Raw genomic sequence first — 19,855 nt, 5'->3', positions numbered from 1 at the left:
CAAACACTGTCATGATAATGTAAACAATAACTAGCTGCCAATTGACCATCAATAAAAGAAAAATAACGTTAGGTCCAGGACCTTAAAGCTTACAGCTGAGCTGAACAATAAGTGCATACATTTAAAGTAAATATTTAATAAGTTGGCAGCTAGGTGGATAAAAAAAGTAACAAGATTTTATAAGGTATTCATTTGTCTAGCAATATTGTATGTTTTAAATACTACAATATTGCTAGATTTGTATGTATAATGATAGGATGTGAACATTCATGTTTCACATGACTAATATAGAAATATTTGTGATATTGTCAACAAGTAGAACATTATAAAATATACTAAACATTAGTATTAATCAAATGTATTTATCATGATATTACGTATTAGTATTGTGCTCGCATCTAATTTGAAGAAGGGGCTATTTTACAGTACTTTTCAGTTCGTAATATTTAATGCTACAACATCTACGCACTGCACTATTCCAATTTTGCTTAGCTCAATAAACAAAAGAACATCGTTGTGAAATTACATTTGAGAAAATGCCCGGGTGGCTCGTCTGTAAATGTCTTTTCAAATTGGTTGTGTTCTTGCCACGAATGAGCGCTCTGCGTGCTTTACACTTTGTTTTGTTTTGTTCGTCGTCAAACGTGAAGTGAGCTGTGGACATTTTGTCGCTCTTTTAGACAGTAGGGACTTTAAGCAACAGCTGCGAATGGAACGGCTACAGCGACCGGAAGTTTGCCGTCACACCGCTGTAGCCAAGAACGTAAAAGTCACTAAGCAACGGTAAAACAGAACAGCGCAACGCAGCATTAATTCATTTATTGAGATCCAAAAAAACATATAATTTAAAAAAGCAAGAGAAGGATTGCTTTTGGCGTTAAATGACAATCTTTTGTCAGAAGAGGAGTTTTTAATATTGTATGATGTAAATAAGTCTAAAAACATAACATTTATTTACCTAACCTCTCACGTTGTAGCGACTCTGGCAAATCAGCTGTTCTCCCGTAGTAGACCGTTAAATTAGAACGTCACAAAGTAGCAGTTAAATTCGCGCAGGCGCAATACAACGCCAGAATGGCGTTGCCGTTCCACCAGAGGCTGTTGCTTAAAGTCCCTATCACCTCTTCGAATGCCGTCTTCCCGGGAGCTCATAAAAACTGAAAACCTTCGCTTCACGTCTCAATAAGTCAGGCTCTGATTGGTTCTCTTCTCTCATGCAGTCTGTTCTGTTTTGCCGGTTCTTTTGCTCATTCCTCGCATCTCTCCCGTCTGCTGATTTGATTTTCGTCACAGTCTATTTTCGTCTCGTCCTTTATTCGTTGACGATAATGTCAATCAATTTAGTCATAGTTTTAGTCTCCATCAGTGCCTTCTATTTTAGTTTTCGTTTCGTTTTCGTCGGCAAAAATATATTCGTGACGAAAATAATGACGAAAATATTTAGTCAACGAAATTAACACTGGTAAAGAACAAGTTCCATTAATATATTTTGTACATTTCCTATCGTAAATATATCAAAACTTAATTTTTGATTAGTGATATGCATTGCTCAGAATTCATTTGGACAAATTCAAAGGCGATTTTCTCAATTAATTCTCTTAATTTGTTTGCACCCTCAGGTTCCAGATTTTCAAATAGTTGTTTCTCGGCCAAATATTGTCCGATCCTACAAACCACACAGCAATGGAAAGCTTATTTATTCATCTTTCGGATTATGCATAAATCTCCGTTTTGAAAAATGTACACTTAAGACTGGTTTTGTGGTCCATGGTCACAAATATTAAACAAGTCTGTCTGCCACAACCTCCTTTCAAATGTAAAGACGAAGAGGTGAAGTGGTGTAGGCAATAACAGTGATTCCTAACCTCTTGGAGAACTTATACAAACTACAACCTTTAATACTTTTATTAGGATTGTCAAAACATTGTTAAGCAGTTAATTAACTGCTTCACACATCCTGCTACTTTTTAAGGAAAGAAAACAAAATAACAGGCCTATGTTTAGTCAATTTGTGTGGATCACACTTACTGTACAAAATAAGTGCATGTGTAAAAACAGCGGAAGATTTCTGTGACACTGCTGCTTAATCTCACTCACACGCAGTTTAACGCTTATCCTATTTTCTTCACATAAAATGTCTCAGTCAATCAAGCTAATATAAGTTTTAGTTTTAGTGGCACATAAAAAAAAATATTTTTAATATCTTAAAATTTAAGACTAAATAATTTGATAAACAAAGTGGAATAAAGTCTAATTATTTTGACAATAAAGTCAAAATATTTTAAGAATAGTCAAAATATTTTAAGAAGAAAAGTCAAAATATTTTAAGGAATAAAGGCAAAATATTTTGAGAATGAAGTCAAAATTACAAAAATATGACGACATTGAGAATAAAGTAGAAATTACAAGAATAAAGTAAAAATATTTTGAGAATAATCAAAATTGTGAGAATAAAGTCAAAATATTTTACGAATAAAGTCTAATTATTTTGAGAATGAAGTCAAATTATTTTGAGAATAAAGTTGAAATATTTTGAGAATAAAGTAAAAATTGTGAGAAACTTGAATTATTTTAAGAATATTCAAAATATTTGTTTAATGTGGCATGACAGTTCGCTGTATTCACCTCATGTGAACTAACAATTTTTCTACTTTATTCTCAAGATATTTTGACATTATTCTTGTCATTTTTTCTCAAAATAATATCTCTTAATCTTCGTTTTTTTATAATTCCACTAAAATGCTGTCAGTTTTTCACCCACAGAATTGATTGCTTTGTATTTTATTTTAAGTTTAACAGTGAATTATTGCATTCATGACATTTTAAAAATATAATTTATAACACCAAATGATGTCTAGCATAATATGAGGAACACAATTCTGGTTTGTAGTCGATGAGGGGCTACTTAAGTTTAACTGAAGGGCCTGTGGGAGCACATAAGACGAAAACAGTTAGGAAACACTGGCTAAAAAGGCAGATATTCAGGAGGCTGGAACTGATTCTCTAGAAGGCAGAAATCTGTGCCAGAGTTTTGGTGACTTGATCCTTGACATCGAGGGGTCCTCTGCATTCCCTCCAGCACAGGAGAAAAACTCATTTCAAGCAAACACAAGGGATGCTAGGAATTAACTTTACAGTCAAATCCTCTTTTGAAGCAACTGTTCATGAAGTAACATTCTAGCCGTTTGTATTTAGTATGAAAGAATGAGCAGCAATGTAGTTGCAGCTGCTCAATGTGTTTATGTGACGGTGGCATTTAATGAATTTTCTTTATGCTTTGACATTTTTGAGTCGACTATTTGATCTATCAGGGCCACATAAACAGTGACATTCTTTGGCATAATCAAGATGGCTTCCTTCCCAGCACAGAATGTGAAGGATCGCTTCTGTCTTCAATACGTTGCACAAAATAAGTCTGAACGCATTCCAGAATTAATTATGATATTTCCCTAGAAGCCAAGGAATGACATTGAGATTCGGCGGACATTTCTGGCACAACATTGTTATTCTTATTCTCTCTTCCACTATCTGTTTCTCTCCTGGGTCCTAATTAACTCATGAGGGCCTGAGAGCCCTCTGACAGCTGTCTGTCCCCTAAGGCTGATGTTGCTGTTGTGACCAGGCCATTTTACCCCCATTTACTCCTCAACTGCACTTACTGGAGAGCAAACAGCTGCAGCTAATAGTGTATAATGCTGTAATGTTGACACATACACTCACAGACACACACCTTTTCAACAGTTACAAAATGGATACGCTAAACAGACGGGGCTAGGATGGATATTAGAGAGATATGAATTAAAAACTCACATTACCAACACTCAGATGCTGACCTGTACTCAGCTCTGTATGAAATTAAAATAATTTTTAACAGACTAATTTGCCAACGAAAATAGTTCCAAACAAAGCAGAACAGTTGCATTTCACAGCAACACTGAGTGGTGTTTCTTGTTTTTTTTATTATTATTATTATTTTAATATAATTCAGTGTTTTTGAATGAAAAGTCAGTGATTCAACGACCAGTTTTTAAATACAGGGGTAACTTGCTTCATTCATGAACGAATCAGCTGGTTTGAAATTTTCACTTTTGGGTGAACTATTCCTTTATTAGTTCTGAGTTCTATGTGTAATTCTTTACCAAGAAATTCAAATTAAAATATAAAACTAAATAAAACATAAAAATGTTAATTTATAAAATGATTCAGAAAATGTGGGGTGGGAATCAATTTGATCGTAAATAGTGGCCATTTCATATTTGAATAGGATCCAGTCTAAATGAGAGTTTGCTGAAACAATGGCAAAATAGCTACCGTATTTTTCAGACTATAAGTCGAGTATAAGTCGCATCAGTCCAAAAATATGTCATGACGAGGAAAAAAACATATATAAGTCGCACTGGACAATAAGTTGCACTTATTTAGAACCAAACACCAAGAGAAAACATTACCATTTACAGCCGCGAGAAGGCGCGTGGCTGGTGACGGTAATGTTTTCTCTTGGTTCATTTCTCTCGGTTCATGTCAAATTAATTTTGATAAATAAGTCACACCAGACTATAAGTCGCAGGACCAGCCAAACTATGAAAAAAAGTGTGACTTATAGTCCGGAAAATACGGTACTTGGCTATTGGTTAACATTATCCAATATACAATTAACGTAAAATGAATGTTTTTTTTCAGAGGAATTTTTTTTCATTTTGATTAAAGATTCCGATTTCTTTTAAATAATGTGCACCGATAAACCATTCCTGTACAATAAGACCAGGAACAAGCATTGAGAGTAAATAGAATCCATTTGGATTTCATGCTGACTTTAATGATCACTTCAGTTTTGAGCTGATTTTCCAAGTCATTAGGATGAGATACTGCAGCTCTTAAAGCTTTTCTGTTTGGGTCAGGGATGCACTGATTTATTGTCATTTGCCAACCTTAACTTGATTTGGACGGTGAGAGAGTGAGAGAGTTATGGGACAGAAGCATGTGGGACATGGCGTACTGAAATATGACAATTTTTAAATTGGGTTCTAAAGGGCGCATGGAGAGCCAGGCACAGGCAGACACAGAGCGAATGACGGAAGCGAGCAATTAGCCAAGAACAGGGAAGCCACCACACCACCACCCGACATCAGTTACCCCACAAAGACCACAATTCACACCCTGTTGCCTGTCAGATGGAACTGAAGTCAGCCAAACTCATTAGATACACACACACAAAATCATCCGCTCAGCTACCAGCCACTTACGCTGTCTCCGTTTTATTCAGAAAGCTTTTTAGACTTCAAGATTTGTGACAAGCTCTGGGGCAGTATGTCTCTTTGGGGCCATTTTGAGATTGTAGCAATATTGGAAAGCATTTAGGAGGCTGATTCTATTGTAATATATGCTACTTTTACCCACTTAGCAAAAACTGTCAGAATAAAATCACTAATAGAGGGAGTGCATGGGTTGTATAGAGATAAAAGCCTCTTCCATTTTGAAATAACGTATATTATACAACATTTCAAGGAGTTCTGGATGCTATTTGGTCAAAATAGCATCCCAGCCATCCTAAAATACACAAAATAATCCTTAGTGAGGCGAGACAACATATTTAATCTGACACAAATGAAAACAAGGCTGCAAAGGAATAGCTGTACAGTCCATTCAATAGGTTGTACTGTTGGTCTCTTGATGCCAATCTTTTGGCTAATAAAAGAATGAAATAATGTTTCCGGTAGACAAAATGCTCTGGGAAAACACGGGCTCTGAAAATTAAACGTGACCTGGAACTCATTCATCAGGCTGTACTCGCTCCCTTGTGCACTAATTTTTCTTCATATCAAATTAAACATGCTGTCTGTCTACCCTGGCAAGGGTCCATAGTAACCGCAACAATGCAAAGCACTTGTTCTGCTGCACAGCACCAACTATTAATCTTACTTTACATGTCAGAGACTATATCTGGAAGTAGAACTTTATGTTTTAATAAACATTTATGTCCTTATTATAGACCAAAACACAGTGTATTGTGAATATGAGTCTAAAATGGAAGAACACCGTATTAGTGTCTAGTTAAACGGTCATCAGATAGAAACACTCACTTGTCTGTCATCTCCTGTCCGTTCCAGCAGAGGGAACCGTTGAGTGCCGCCGGCTCTTTGCTGCACAGGGCTTCTCCGAGGCCACTGTAGAACTGACTGAAGCCCCTCAGACCCGAGATAAACTCCCTGCGGCAGACAGAGAGGAAATTGAGAAAGTAAGAGAGCAGCAGAAAGAAGAAAAAGATAGAAAGTGGCCTCCAAGAATATAAATAAAATTAGATGGTGTGCACAAAGAGGCAAGATTAATAAGAATCCGTGGAACAAAGATACAAGGATTTATGGGAAAATTGAGGCAAAAAAAAAAAAAAAAAAGAGAGAAAAATCTGAAAAATTAAAATGGGCTTAGGGACAACTGCTGTGTGAAACGTGATCTACTCCATTACTTGTCGTTTCCTGTCAGGCTAAGTTGATTTGAGACGCTTTGACTGTTAATTGACATTATGCTGGAGAAGAAACAGCCAACTGTGTTTGGCTCGTCCGCTCTCATCTGTTCATCAGAGCGAGGGAGAGTTGAAGTGCACAGGACAGAGCGGGCAGAAGGCAGCTCAATGTCACTCACACGGCAGGAGACAAAGCCTGTGTTAATGAGCATCTCTCTGTCACTACCAGCCTGAACACACACCACAACTAACAGCACAAACACACACTGCATTTCTCAACCCATGAACAGACCTCCACCCGCAATGACTAGTGTGCCAGATTTTTTAAACTGATTTTGAAAACAACAAGTATCTTAATTAAGAATTACTTTATATAGACCAGTGGTTCCCAACATTTTTCAACTCGCGGCCCACACAACCAAACACATATGTTTGCACTGCAAGAAAATTAACTGACCCCGCTATTGTTGGGTTAATAACTTGGTACTCAGAAGCTAGATTGTTGACTGTCTTTATTCTGGCATTGAACAGAAAATAACTCGGGCTGGCACCGCGTGACACAACTGCTGTTGTTCTGTAGCATATGCAGCAAAAATATCTATGATAAATTGGTGGTTTATTCTTAAACCAATTAGTGAGCTCGAATAGTGGAAGCATAGTTACAGTTTAATATTTAATATTTAAAACAATTTAATATTTTTTTCTTAAAATTTGCGTGAACCGGAAGTTGCAAACGACTTTTCTCCAAGGTTGTGACGTATTTCAGAGAGAAACAGAATACTAAATGAGGAAAAATAGTGGGCGTGGCTTTATTTTCCAACTAGCACCTGATTGGATCTAGAAAAGTAGTTAATGACAGATATCTCACAAACCCCATTTCGTGTTCTGTCCAATTTTTGAAGCATTCACGCGTGAAGTGCTTTGAGCACATCTTCGACCTCTCTGTTATCCCCTCCTTCCTCAAAATGTAAAAATTCGAGCCATCTGGACCGTAACGTGGGAATTTTAGGGAATGGGAAAAGTGTTTTGTGAGTGCCACAACCAAAAATGCACCTCCTTGCCAACTCTCCTTTCACACGCTGTCAATGCTTGCAAACACACAGGCAGCCTGTCTACTGTCAGTTGGAGCAGTGTGGTTACGGATGCTAAGCAGACACCCAAACCCTCAAACCTACGTCATCAGGGAAGATTCTTCAATCCAGAGGGGAGGGGCATTTTCAGATTTTGATTAAAGATTACGAAGACAAAAAAAAAAAAAATGTTTGAGGATTGACTTGCATGGATGAATTGTTCACCACAAAACGATCAATTTAGGCAAACAAAGTAAATATGGTCAATATTGATTTCAGTTGGACTTTAATTATATATATGAAATGATGTTATTAAGTTATGACTTAGACATTTTTACATATATGAACAATATTATTATTTCTTTTGATAATGTATTGACAATAGTGTATTGACTCAGTGTGGTATGGGAACAGCTCCAGTCAAGACTGCAAAGCCCTGAAAGAGAGTTGTGCGCTTAGCTGAGCGCATCTCCGGGTCTGCTCTCCCCTAACTGCAGGACATCTACCTCAAACGCTGCAAAAGCAGAGCTGCTAAAATCATCAAGTGACGTGACATACGGCCAAGTGACCCATACTCAGAATTCGTGCTCTGCTTTTAATCCATCCAAAGTGCACACACACACAGCAGTGAACACACACACACACTGTGAACACACACCCAGAGCAGTGGGCAGCCATTTATGCTGCGGCGCCCGGGGAGCAGTTGGGGGTTCGGTACTTTGCTCAAGGGCACCTAAGTCGTGGTATTGAAGGTGGAGAGAGCACTGTACATGTACTCCCCCCACCTACAATTCCTGCCGGCCCGAGACTTGAACTCAAAACCCTTCATTTGCGAGTCCAACTCTCTAACCATTAGGCCACGACTTCCTCAAGGACTCTGCCCACCCCAGTAACCATCTTTTCACTTTGCTTCCATCTGGCAAGCGCTTCTGTAGCCTGATGGCAAAAACCAAGAGAATCAGTAGTTTCTTCCCCCAGGCCATCAGGCTCCTAAACTCAGCCTCTTAACATCTTTATGTCTCCACTTAATATTCACTTTATCAGTAAGATATTCATCATTCACTGCCTCACATTGACATACTGACAGTGTCAACCTGTTTGCACATTTGCCTCTTATACATCCTTGGGTATCTTAATATATAAGACTACAGTGTACTTTTCATGCACATTATTTTCCATTCTATATTTAATTCTACAGTATACATCTCTTTTTTTTTTTTTTACATTTTATTCTAATATTTTTATTGCTTATTATTTTATTCTTTCATAGCTATATTTATGTATATTTTCATCTGTGTTGTATTCTTTAATAATTGTACTGTCCATGGAGTGGACCTGACTCACATTTCACTGCTGGTTATATATATGTTATATACACAATATATAATTGTGTATGTGCAGATAAAAATCTCTGAATCTTGAATAGAAATTGCAATACCATCACAATACCTGCGGCCCACAGGTGGAAAACCACTGATATACGTATACTATACCATCAAAAGGTTGAGGTCAGTAAAAGGTTATTTTAATTTTATTTTTCATTCAGCAATGGTGCATTAAATTGAGCAAAAGGCGACATTAAAGACATTTATGTTACAGAAGATTTTTATTACAAATAAATGCTTTTGTTTTTTTCCCCCAAACTTTCTATTAATCAAAGAATCTTGAAAAAGAAAACGTTTCTACAAAAATATTAAGCGGCACAACTGTTTTCAACACTGATAATAATGAGAAATGTTTCTTGAGCAGCAAATTAGCAATGATTTCTGAAGGATCGTGTGACACTAAAGAGACTGAAAATTCAGTTTAGAATCGCCGGAATAAATGATATTTTAAAATATTTTTAGTTCTTTACAATATTTATAATAATAGTTTAATAGTCTTAATAGTTATAATATACTTTATAATAATAATAATAAAGACATTATAACATAAAGTATTACTACTTTATAATTGTATAATTGTTCTTTAAAATTATACAAATATTTCACAATATTTTGGAGATTTTTGTTTTTATTCTCTTTGATCATATAAACGCAGCCTTGGTGAGCATAAGAGATTTTTTTCAAAGGTACTGATCTCAAACATTTGAATGGTAGTGTATGTGATAGACATATAATCAATTACTAGATTTTTACATTTAGAATGTGAACAGTGTATGCTACACATACACACATATTAATAAATACTATGCATTATACATCAATCTAGTCAAAATTTGAACTCAAACACATCTTAGACTCAAGTAAAAAAAAAAAATCACATTTCTTGTCTTTGATGTTGAAAGAAGTAGAAGAAAAGTACAGAAATAGAAAAACTCCTGCACACAGCATCTCTAAAATACTCAAAAGCACAGAATAGACGGTTTGATTTGGTTTTAAGACCCCTAAAAAGGTCAGTGAAGATCTATACAGAGAAAACATGAAGGAAGAGAAAGCCAGAGAAGGAGAGAGTGTGAGTGTAGAGTCTATAACAGCATCTCAATGCACTCCACACAAACAGCATCAGAAGATGTGAGCTGTATGAACAGATGCATGATAACAGCATTATGGTTGACTGCAATTCCTATTTCTCAGATTTATTATACACTCATTAGATTTACACTGAATTGACTTGCTGTCAATTCTATAACAGAAATGCTTTGCAGTCCTCTTGGAGTGTTTAGAGCATTTGAGGAATCTCAGGAGATTCAAATAAAAACAAGAACATTTGTATTTTCAGCTGCTGATGATTGGCATTTTTAAGAGCCGAGTGTAAAGATTGGTCAGGTCATCCTCACGTTTCATTATGGCTGAATATCAAGATCAACCATTAGAATTAGTGAGGCAGTTGGGCACCAAAAGCACAGTGAGTGCCACACAAATGGCCATTTATTTCAAGTCGACTTTGACTGAGAAACAGACTGGAATTAAATTCATTGTATGTCAAATATGTTGTTATGGTTTGAAATCAGAATATTTGTGTACCGCCAAACCCAAAGTGATGCACAAACACCTGTCCTTTTGGTCTTTGACTTATAAGTGCCATTTCTGAAAGATAAAAATAAATAAATTCGTTTTTAATTAAATTTGGCCCATGGCATCAATTCTCAATTAAGCTGGTGCCTGACAAGTATGCGTCTGCATTTTAAGTTCTGATTATGCAAGATCACAAGATGATTAACTGTTTTTGCAAAAACTATTTTGCCAACGAAAATAGTTTGAAACCAAACAGAACAACTGCATCACACAGCAACACTGTCTGACATTTCATTTTGAATGTTTCGGTGTTTTTGAACTCGGGCAAGTCAATGATTCAATGACCAATTCTTAAATACAGGGGTGACTTGCTTCATTCACGAGTGAATCAGCTGGTTTGAATGAATCATTAAATGAATGATTCTGTGACTCACTTATTAAGATTGGCCGCCACCTACTGGTGGTTTCATATACAGAATAGTATAATTATTATTTTTTTTTGTATTTGTCATCGGTCTAAACTTATATATATATATGAAAATAGAACAGCTACTACACTACTTTTAATTCAGGCTCAAATTCAAGATAAAGTTCAGACATTTTAATAAAAAAATAAACAATTTTATGATGTAAAAATAATTCCAAAAATACAACAAATACACATATTAATTCACAAGATGCATTTAGAAAGTAACTTTAAGACTTAAACTATTACTCTAGGAAAACAGTTTTCATGTTAACTGTCTGATGTTTTGTTTTTTAATTACTTCACATAGAACATTTCTGAAAACTGAATCATGACATTACCTGCGGCGTCCAAAGAGGGTCTCATCGGGGTCAAAGTTCACCGTGGGACGATTGTGGGGCATCGGCGAGGCAGCGGCATGTTCTGCAGACAGTACCGCGGCACGAGACACCCGCGAGGGTGCATGTGCACATATCCCGCTTACCTGTGAAGAAGAAGAAGATTGGAGGGCTAAATGTAATCACTCTTGGACACAGTCCTGGAAGATGTCCAGCTGAGAAAGCAATTAATGAGACAAACTGTCCGTGCAAAACTTCCTCCCCATTCAGCTAATTGTCTGGCTGATGGTGCCGCATTTGCCTCCAGTTTGTTTGTTTGGGTTGGATGACAATAGGATTTACATAACAAAACGAGGCATTGTTGGGTCTGTCAGACACTCTGGCTGCGCTCTTTCAATAATCATAACCTTTTGCAGATGTAGTGAAAGTAAACAAGCCTCTCATTCCCTTTCTCATGAGCACTAAACGCTTTGTTTTTATACGGGACAACATAATAATAGCAATACCCCGCTCCCACACTGGCTGTGTGAGATAATGGAGTCTTCCCATTCTTTCAGGTGCAATAAAAATGCAAATGCCTCTTAATGTTTAGCTTGTGGTTTAATGATTTGCCGTTGGTTTAATTTCCCATGGGGACTGGTCCAGGGCGTAATTTTGCCATGTAATGCTTGTGGCATATTGTGCTTGCTTGTTCATGAATGAATATGTGTGTGTCTGGGTAAACAGGTTCTGGAATTCTGATGGGATTCAGAACAGGAGATCAATAGTACAAGGACATCTTCATGCGGACTGCGGAAACGGTCAATGTGGCTAAACATAACAAGAAGATAAACTTTTAAAAACATGTTCTGAAACATCAGTGGGGGTGATCGGATTCACCCTACAGTCATTCATAAAATTTGCACACACACCAACAAATACAGCAACAAACTGCTGTTGAGCTAAACGACATGATTATCAGAGTCGATCAATAGAAGCTCTTTCTAGCAAACGGCCCAGGGGAGGGTAAATAGATACTGTTGATGTGGGTAAACGTGTATGTGTGTGTGTGTGTGAAAGAAAAAGAGCATAACACAGAACAAGACGAGACGAAAGAACTACAGTGGAAGATTTGATCAGAGCACCTTGACACAAATGCAATCCTGATGCAACATATTCCAGCACTGCAACACTTTCTACTGTTGCTTTTCTGTATTTTTATGTGGTTCCTCAGATAATATGATATCCCATTATAACCCAGGCTATTTAAAACTGCAGGTATCAAAGTTACAAACTACTTTATATGAAAAATAGCCAAGCTATGTTCAAGCTACTCTGTAAAAAAAAATAAAAATAAAATATTTTAAAAGTGATTTGTAGTATTGTTTATTTTATTATTATGCTTATTTAAAAAAAACATCTTAAAAAAAAGTAATCTTACTTTAAAAGTCAAAATAGTCACACAATGAAAGGCAGATCCTGAATGAATCGGTGTTTTAAGCAAATCAGTAGAATGAATGATTCAATGGCTCACTCTGTGACTTGCTGCCACCTGCTGGAGTAATGATGTATATTACAATCTTTTTGAAACATGCAACAGGCAAGCATAAAATATAAGAGTTATAAAAATATGTAAAAGTCAGTGCTTTTTGAATGCTGATATAAGCAATAAACAAGCACATCAATCACACTGCACAATGCGTCTTCTTTTAACCCCTCTAAAATGTATTTTGGGAAGCAACTCAGCATATTAATATAGTTCTTTCACTAGTTAGCAGCATTAAACCTGTTGTTGCCTCATCTGAATATACATGTCTTTGATGTGAAAAGCAGCTTTATTTGCAGACTGCAAAGTTTACATTCAAATATATTCCCTCCTCCGAATCATTTACACCTGAACAGCTGCTTACTTTTAAGCAAATGGTACTGCTAAAACCTGAACACTCTCCTCTGCTCATGTTAAAACACTCATCACGATGGATTCTACTCTAACTATCAATTGCAAACCTGCATGTACACTATTCACTCTAATCCCAGACACCCACACATTCTTCCCTAATGCTCTCTGTGGTGTGCTCATGGGAAATCATTAGTGGCCGGTCTGAAATATGGCTCTTTCCTGCTGTAATTTACTGTGTGTTGCGGGTCTGTGTCCCTACGGCCTTGATTAATGTGATTGGGTGTGTGTTTGTCTCTGTGTTGGTGTATGTGTGTATCAAGGGCCCTTGGGGGGCTGTGGCACAGGAGTATAGAGCGGGTTTGTGTATGTGAGACTGTGCGATTGTTTCTCTCATTAGAGGGGTATTAATATCAGGCAGGCGACAGAGGATGTGCTGGCTAACAGTAACACTGAGATAAGCGGCGTCTCACAGAGAGGCTCTTTAAATATCCAGTGCCTTTTATCTGTTCCTCACACACCCCTGAGAGGAGCATTAGGACCAGACACACACACATACACACTCATTAATATAAAACAAATTCACTTTCACATACACTTCATGAAATGAGTGTGCAATGTTTAATACAGACATACATCCTAAGCTGAAACAATGGCTTATCAGCATAGCTGAAAAAACAGAATGAATCATTTGTGAAGGTTAAATGATAAACGAGTTCCAAGCAGAAGACAATGCTGGTATTTCTGCTGAGATATCAAAGCAATAAGCCATTCAAGACCACATGATGCAGTGGTTTTACGTTAGTTAAGAGTTAGCGGTTCTTAAACAGGGGCCCGGGGCCCACTAGGGGCCCTCATAAAAATACAAATAAAATCCAAAGGGGGCTGCAAGATGACGTACAAGTAAAATTCAAGCACTTCAGCAAATCAAATATCTTTCATTTCTAACACTAAATGAAAATGCAAAAAAAAATAATAATAAAAAAAAAATTATTCAAAAAAAATCAACATTTGGACTGAAATAACTTGTTTTTCTTAAAGAACATGCAGCCAGCTGCCTTTGAGTCAAAAATGTTAGAGTAAAGAGGAGTGCTGACATAAAAAAAACCACCACATATGTTAAAATAACTGTAATGCATCACCATTGTTCAATATTAATAATAATCATAGCCAGATGTTGCCAGAAAATGGGAGTGGTGGAAAAGTCACTAGCACTAAATTGCTGATTTAAAATGCTGCCAAATTCAGCCGATGTGCAGCAACAGTTTATCTCATCAGATGTCAGGAGTAAGATCCATAAGCGGAGATTTAGCTAGGGATAAAAGATTTCGCTTTGGGTGTCTTTAAAACAGAAATCGTTTTGACAGAGCATTTGATGTACAGTAATGCGTAAGATCCATTCTGAAGGCATAGAAAGAGCTATGTCAGATTGAAATTAAGTAAGAATACAGTGATTTCCTGGACCTGTCTTTCACCTTTCAGAGTGGATTAGAGAATATACTTTAAATACCAGAACTTGATTATTGATCTACTAAAATAAAAAATAAAAAAATTAACAAAGCCACTGTTTGTCAGTAGATTTTTGTCAGTAGCGCTGGTGTATGTGATTGTATTTTATTTAGCAATTGTGTGTAGAAAACACTGAAGATCAGTGAGAAGAATAATGCCTAAAGTGATAGTTTCTGTCATTATTTACTCACCCTCAAGTTCTTCCAAACATGTGTGTGTTTATTTCTTCAGTTGAACATAAAAGATATTTGGAAGAATGTTAGTAACCAAACAGTTGCTGTTCCCCATTGACTTCCATTGTATGGGATAAAAATGTACTATGGAGGTCAATAGGGACCAGAAACTGTTTGGTTACTTAACATTTCTTCAAAATACCTTTGTGTGTGTGTGTGTTTAGCAGAAGAAAGAAATCCATGCAGGTTTGGAACAACATCACAATGTCTTTTTTGGATGAACAATCCCTTTATTGTAACAAACTATTTGTTTTATAACATTATTCTTATATATATATATATATATATATATATATATATTTTATTGACCAGAAGTGACAGTAAAGATGTTTATAATGCTACAAAAGGTTTTGATGTATTTCAAATAAATGCTGTTATTTTAAAATGACTTTTCATCAAAGAATTCTAAAAAACAATGCACTACGGTTTTCACAAAAATATTATTATTATATTATTATATTCAACACTGATGTTTCTCAAACACCAAATCGGTATTTTAGAGTGTTTTCTTAACGATCAGACACTGAAGGCTGAAGTAATGACGACATCTCAAAAAAAAAAAAATTTAAACAGAAAATAGTTATTTTAAACTGTAATAAGATTTCAAAATATTTCTGTTTTTACTGCATTTTTAATCAAATAAACTGAGCATGAGATTTGTCTAAGAAATCTTTCCAGCCCCAAACATGTTTTTGATAAGTTTAGATGTCTAGTCGCTGTCGCAGTCGCTCACTCATGAAAAGAGACATGTTCCCCCAGGTGTTCAGTCTGAGAGTTTAGAAGTGCTATGAGTCGGTGTGAAACAGCGCAGGTCTGTTCTGTTCTCGTCCTCGGTGTCAGATGAGAAGTAACTACAGCAGGATCTGCCTGCACCTCCTCGCTTACAGCTGCGAGGTCAGAGGAGGAGGCGCTCCAGTCCCTCGGGCACACGTCGGCTTCCAGAAAACAGATTTCTGCTCACTCCATCACTTTCATGCACCCTTAAAGTATGCTTTTCAGTCTCTCTTTCTTTTGTCGCCATTTCTCCCTCGCTTCTGCTCAGTAACTGGTAAAAATAGTGCTTCATAAATCATGCATTCTTTTCCAGAGCAAAGAGAGGGGGAGCACACTTTAAAAGAAGAAATGAGAGAAAGAAAGAGCAGATTCAATGAGAGGTTTGATGAGTGAGATGTCACACTGCTAGATAGAACATGGCCACAGGGCTCTTCACACTGAGATGTAATATCATTGTTTTACAGCAGAATTAGATTCAGGTAAGAACAAGAATCCTTCTGGAAACTTCTGAAGGTGCTAAAGCCAACAGGATCAAAAATGGTTAACAGCCACCAGAACAGACACCACTGAAAAATGTAGGTTTAGTTTTAATCAGACTATACAGTGAAATAACTTGTGCTCCTAATCAGTTGTTCTTATTTTGGAAGAGTCATATATTTATATGTTTATTGTAAATAAATATTAAATAAATAGTCTTGAGGCAGATGTTTATTTCAAAGTAATAATGCATTTTTTACTATATTTAATATTTATTCAAATATTATATTTGTACACTGAATAAAATGTCCAATCAAATACTTTTTGTATAAATTAAATAACTGCTAACCAGTTTTCTTATTTGTTAACTTTATTTGTTAACATGAACTACCAATTAACAATATTTCTACAGCATTTTTTATATTTATTAATGTTAATCTTAACCTAACTAATGCATTTTAAACAATAGTTATTGCATGGTTAATATTTTTATTAACTAACAGCATCAAAGGTTAAAAATGTTGTAAAAAAATGTATATTGTTCTTTGTTAGTTAATGCATTTACTAGTGCGAACAAATGAAACCTATAATATAAAAATATAACTATATTAATTTTAATACTTGCTGTATATTACAGTTGCAGTAACAAAATGTGACTATTTACACAAATTAAAATGCATCGGTTGATATTTATTTAGACAGACCCTGTTTGTTGTGATTTAAGGTCGGATCAAATTGCATTCAGATGTCTATGATAAATTCTAAATGTATCTGGAGGTTACATATACATTTTCCTGCGACTGTACATTCTGACAGCTGCGATTGCTAGAAATATTCCTAGGGATCATTCAATAGTCTTTTAACTTTAGCAGAGACAAGTCCCTATCATCCATCCTCAAATCTACCCCCGTGCACCTTTGGCTTAGCAGTGGCATTTTGACGCATTTGAAATGTCAGTCTTCCTTGAATTAATTCCTGCACAGACCATCCCAGAACACAGGCTATGTCTAGGGAGGAAAATCACAGTCACTCGGCTCGGATCGGGTGTGCAGACGGCACTTTACAGCCAACTGACAGACAAACACACATGCACAAGCACCATCTTCAGCCTAATTGGCCATTCTCTCTGTGACATGTCCTTTGTATCTGGGTCGACAGCTGCTGATCACAGAGAAGGGAGAAAAAAGGATAAGCGGAGGAAAGAATAAGAGCACAAACCCTCTTTTCTTCAGCATTGTTCCCTTGAAAAGACAACGCAAACAGAAAGAGCTTAAACACAGATAATCACACACCGGAGTGAAGACTGGCATTGATGTCACAAAGTTTTGGATCGATTCTTGACAGAAGCTAAGCTCTATAGTTGTTGAATCCAACCAAGGCTTTCCTTTATTTGTGAAGCTTTAGCTTTCAGAACTCAAAAACTGTGTGGAAAGGTCAAACACCTACACATGTGCTCTAACCATCAGTGTTGGAGAGTACAGATAAAAGCACCAATGCCTCAAACTTAATTACATTTTCAACAGTGTCAGTACTTCAGCTGTTTTCAGAGTAATCATCTCAAGTAAATGCATTTTTATTTTATTTTTTGGTGGTTGTGGTGGAGAACTATTGTTATGTGATGAATATTCTACATGGAGGCCCAGCTAGTGCTAAACTCAAACTTGAGAAGCTCTCTCTTCGTCACACACACTGTCCCGTTATTAAGCAATAAAGTACCGAACCAGTTTCACGAGCATCAGTGTCAATGGCTCTTTACACTGAAGGATGCATTACCATATATATGGAGGTCTGGCTGAACAAATAAACACCTGTACTGAGTAAACACAGACTTTAATATCGCATCTCTCCCACATATCCAGAGCACGGATTTACTGACCGTTTCTAGAGCACAGATACAGACAGAGGCATATTCAGGAAATATGTGGACATTAAGATGTGGAAATATTCTCATTCTGTGAGATTGATATATTAACTGCTTATGGTAGTGTGCAGTGAGGTTATTTTTACATGTGCATCACACTGTAGTGCTTTAATGTGAGGTTACATGGGCAGACGTATAAGAGGTAATAGTTCCTCCAGGACCCTGCTGTTAAAACTTCACAGGAGCCCCATCAAGCAGCTCGATTACCCCTTTAGGAATAAATAACATGTTGGTATTCCTCTTATCAAAGGCCTCTCTGATCTCCACAAATACTGTGTTAACTGTGTTACAAACACACACACACTCACACACACCCACGCCGAGCCGGCATAAACCTAAGGTGGAGTATTTTACACACTGCGGAGGTGGGGATAAGTGGAGATGAAGCTTTGATGAATAATGTGAGCGCATTGCGGAGCGGTAAGCGTGTGTGTAAGTGTCTCACGCCAAATGGAAACTCAATGTTAAAGTGGAAAGTTCAGCACGTCGTCCCCGTCTTGCAAAAGCAGAACAAGCTCCACCATTGTTCATGTTCAATATTTCATGAGCACTTGTCCTCCTGATCTCGCTAACGTACGGTTAACGTACGGTTCCTGAGTAAATGTTTTAGAGTGATCTTACGCAAGATGAACTTTTGAAATGGTTACAGAAGGAAAAAGGGGAGAGAATTGAATACTCTTCCATGTATAAACACCTATCCTGTGTCGAACCTTCTCTGATTCATTTGTAATATTGCAGTCACTATTAAGACATTGTGATTGGTGAAATTACATAAATCATATCTCAAAGCTTTTGCATTCCCTCTCAAAATTTTCTATTGCCAAAGTATTGCCTGCCCCAGAAACTTTCCATTAAGTCAAGTCATCTTTATTTATGGACCGCTTTATATGATGCAGATTAAGTTGCAAAACGTTTGTTTGGGGAAATTAGCTTTCTCACAAAAGCATTTAAAATAACAGTTCTTCTTTTCATCTTCTTCACCAGTTTTGCTTTTTTTTTTTTTTTTTTTTTTTTTTTGTGGAAACACAGAAATTTGTACAATTAAATTCAAGAATATTGAAACCTGATCTTCACTCTCATGTAAATCTTCCCATTACCCTTAATGAGCTCTTTAGTTTTTGAAAGCAGTTTTAAAAAGTTATGAAAAATAACAATGTATGTATTCTAAGATCACCAACCAATTTTTCTTTTTATTTGGAGTACCACAATAAATGGCATTATTACAAATAAATTATTCGTTTAATGAATTAATAGTTATTATTGTCAGTGTTTTTCTTTTCAGAAATATGAATAAATTCAACATGTTACCAGGTTTTTAGTTAGTAATACATAGTCAACTAAAGGACAATCAAAGGATTGCATTTAAACTGTGACTTTAAAGAGTGAAAAGTCATTAAAAACTCTTTGAAAAGCAATAATTGTTCTAAATTTAATTATTTAAAATATTGAAATATGAATTCCTTAAAAGTACTAATATCAGGAATCTGAAACTTTCAGTAGAATTTGAATTGTGTGATGTTATACAGACAGATGAAGAGCTTGACTATATTTAGGTATGTAAATATATAACTATATATAACTATACTGAAAGAAGTGTCCTGAAAATTTGTATAGCTTTTTAGATTTTTATAGCCCTAGGCTCTATTAACAGTCAATCAGTAACTCTCTTTCCCTCTGAATCATTTCACTCGTTCTGGTCCGCTGACACTGGGTTTGCTGACATGTCTTTGGAGGTTGAGGTTTTGGAACGAGGGTGTTAGCAAAACGGCTGAAG

At 36.3% G+C, this 19,855-nt stretch overlaps 1 protein-coding gene across 1 annotated transcript in view; it reads right to left on the bottom strand.

Moving 5' to 3' along the window:
- Positions 1 to 19,855, bottom strand: part of LOC113074232 (glypican-3-like) — an 81,558-nt gene that overhangs the window by 4,290 nt on the left and 57,413 nt on the right. Inside the window, exons 4-5 of the mRNA XM_026246991.1 lie at positions 11,295 to 11,437; positions 6,081 to 6,206 (exon numbers count right to left, since the gene is read on the bottom strand). Coding sequence (XP_026102776.1) covers positions 6,081 to 6,206; positions 11,295 to 11,437 — 269 coding nt within the window. The remainder of the gene's footprint in view (positions 1 to 6,080; positions 6,207 to 11,294; positions 11,438 to 19,855) is intronic.

The sequence above is a fragment of the Carassius auratus genome, unplaced genomic scaffold (genome assembly GCF_003368295.1).
Source record: "Carassius auratus strain Wakin unplaced genomic scaffold, ASM336829v1 scaf_tig00014094, whole genome shotgun sequence".
NCBI lineage: Eukaryota > Metazoa > Chordata > Actinopteri > Cypriniformes > Cyprinidae > Carassius > Carassius auratus.
The sequence above is the reverse complement of the archived record's forward strand: the minus strand, read 5'-3'. Positions and strand labels throughout refer to the sequence as shown.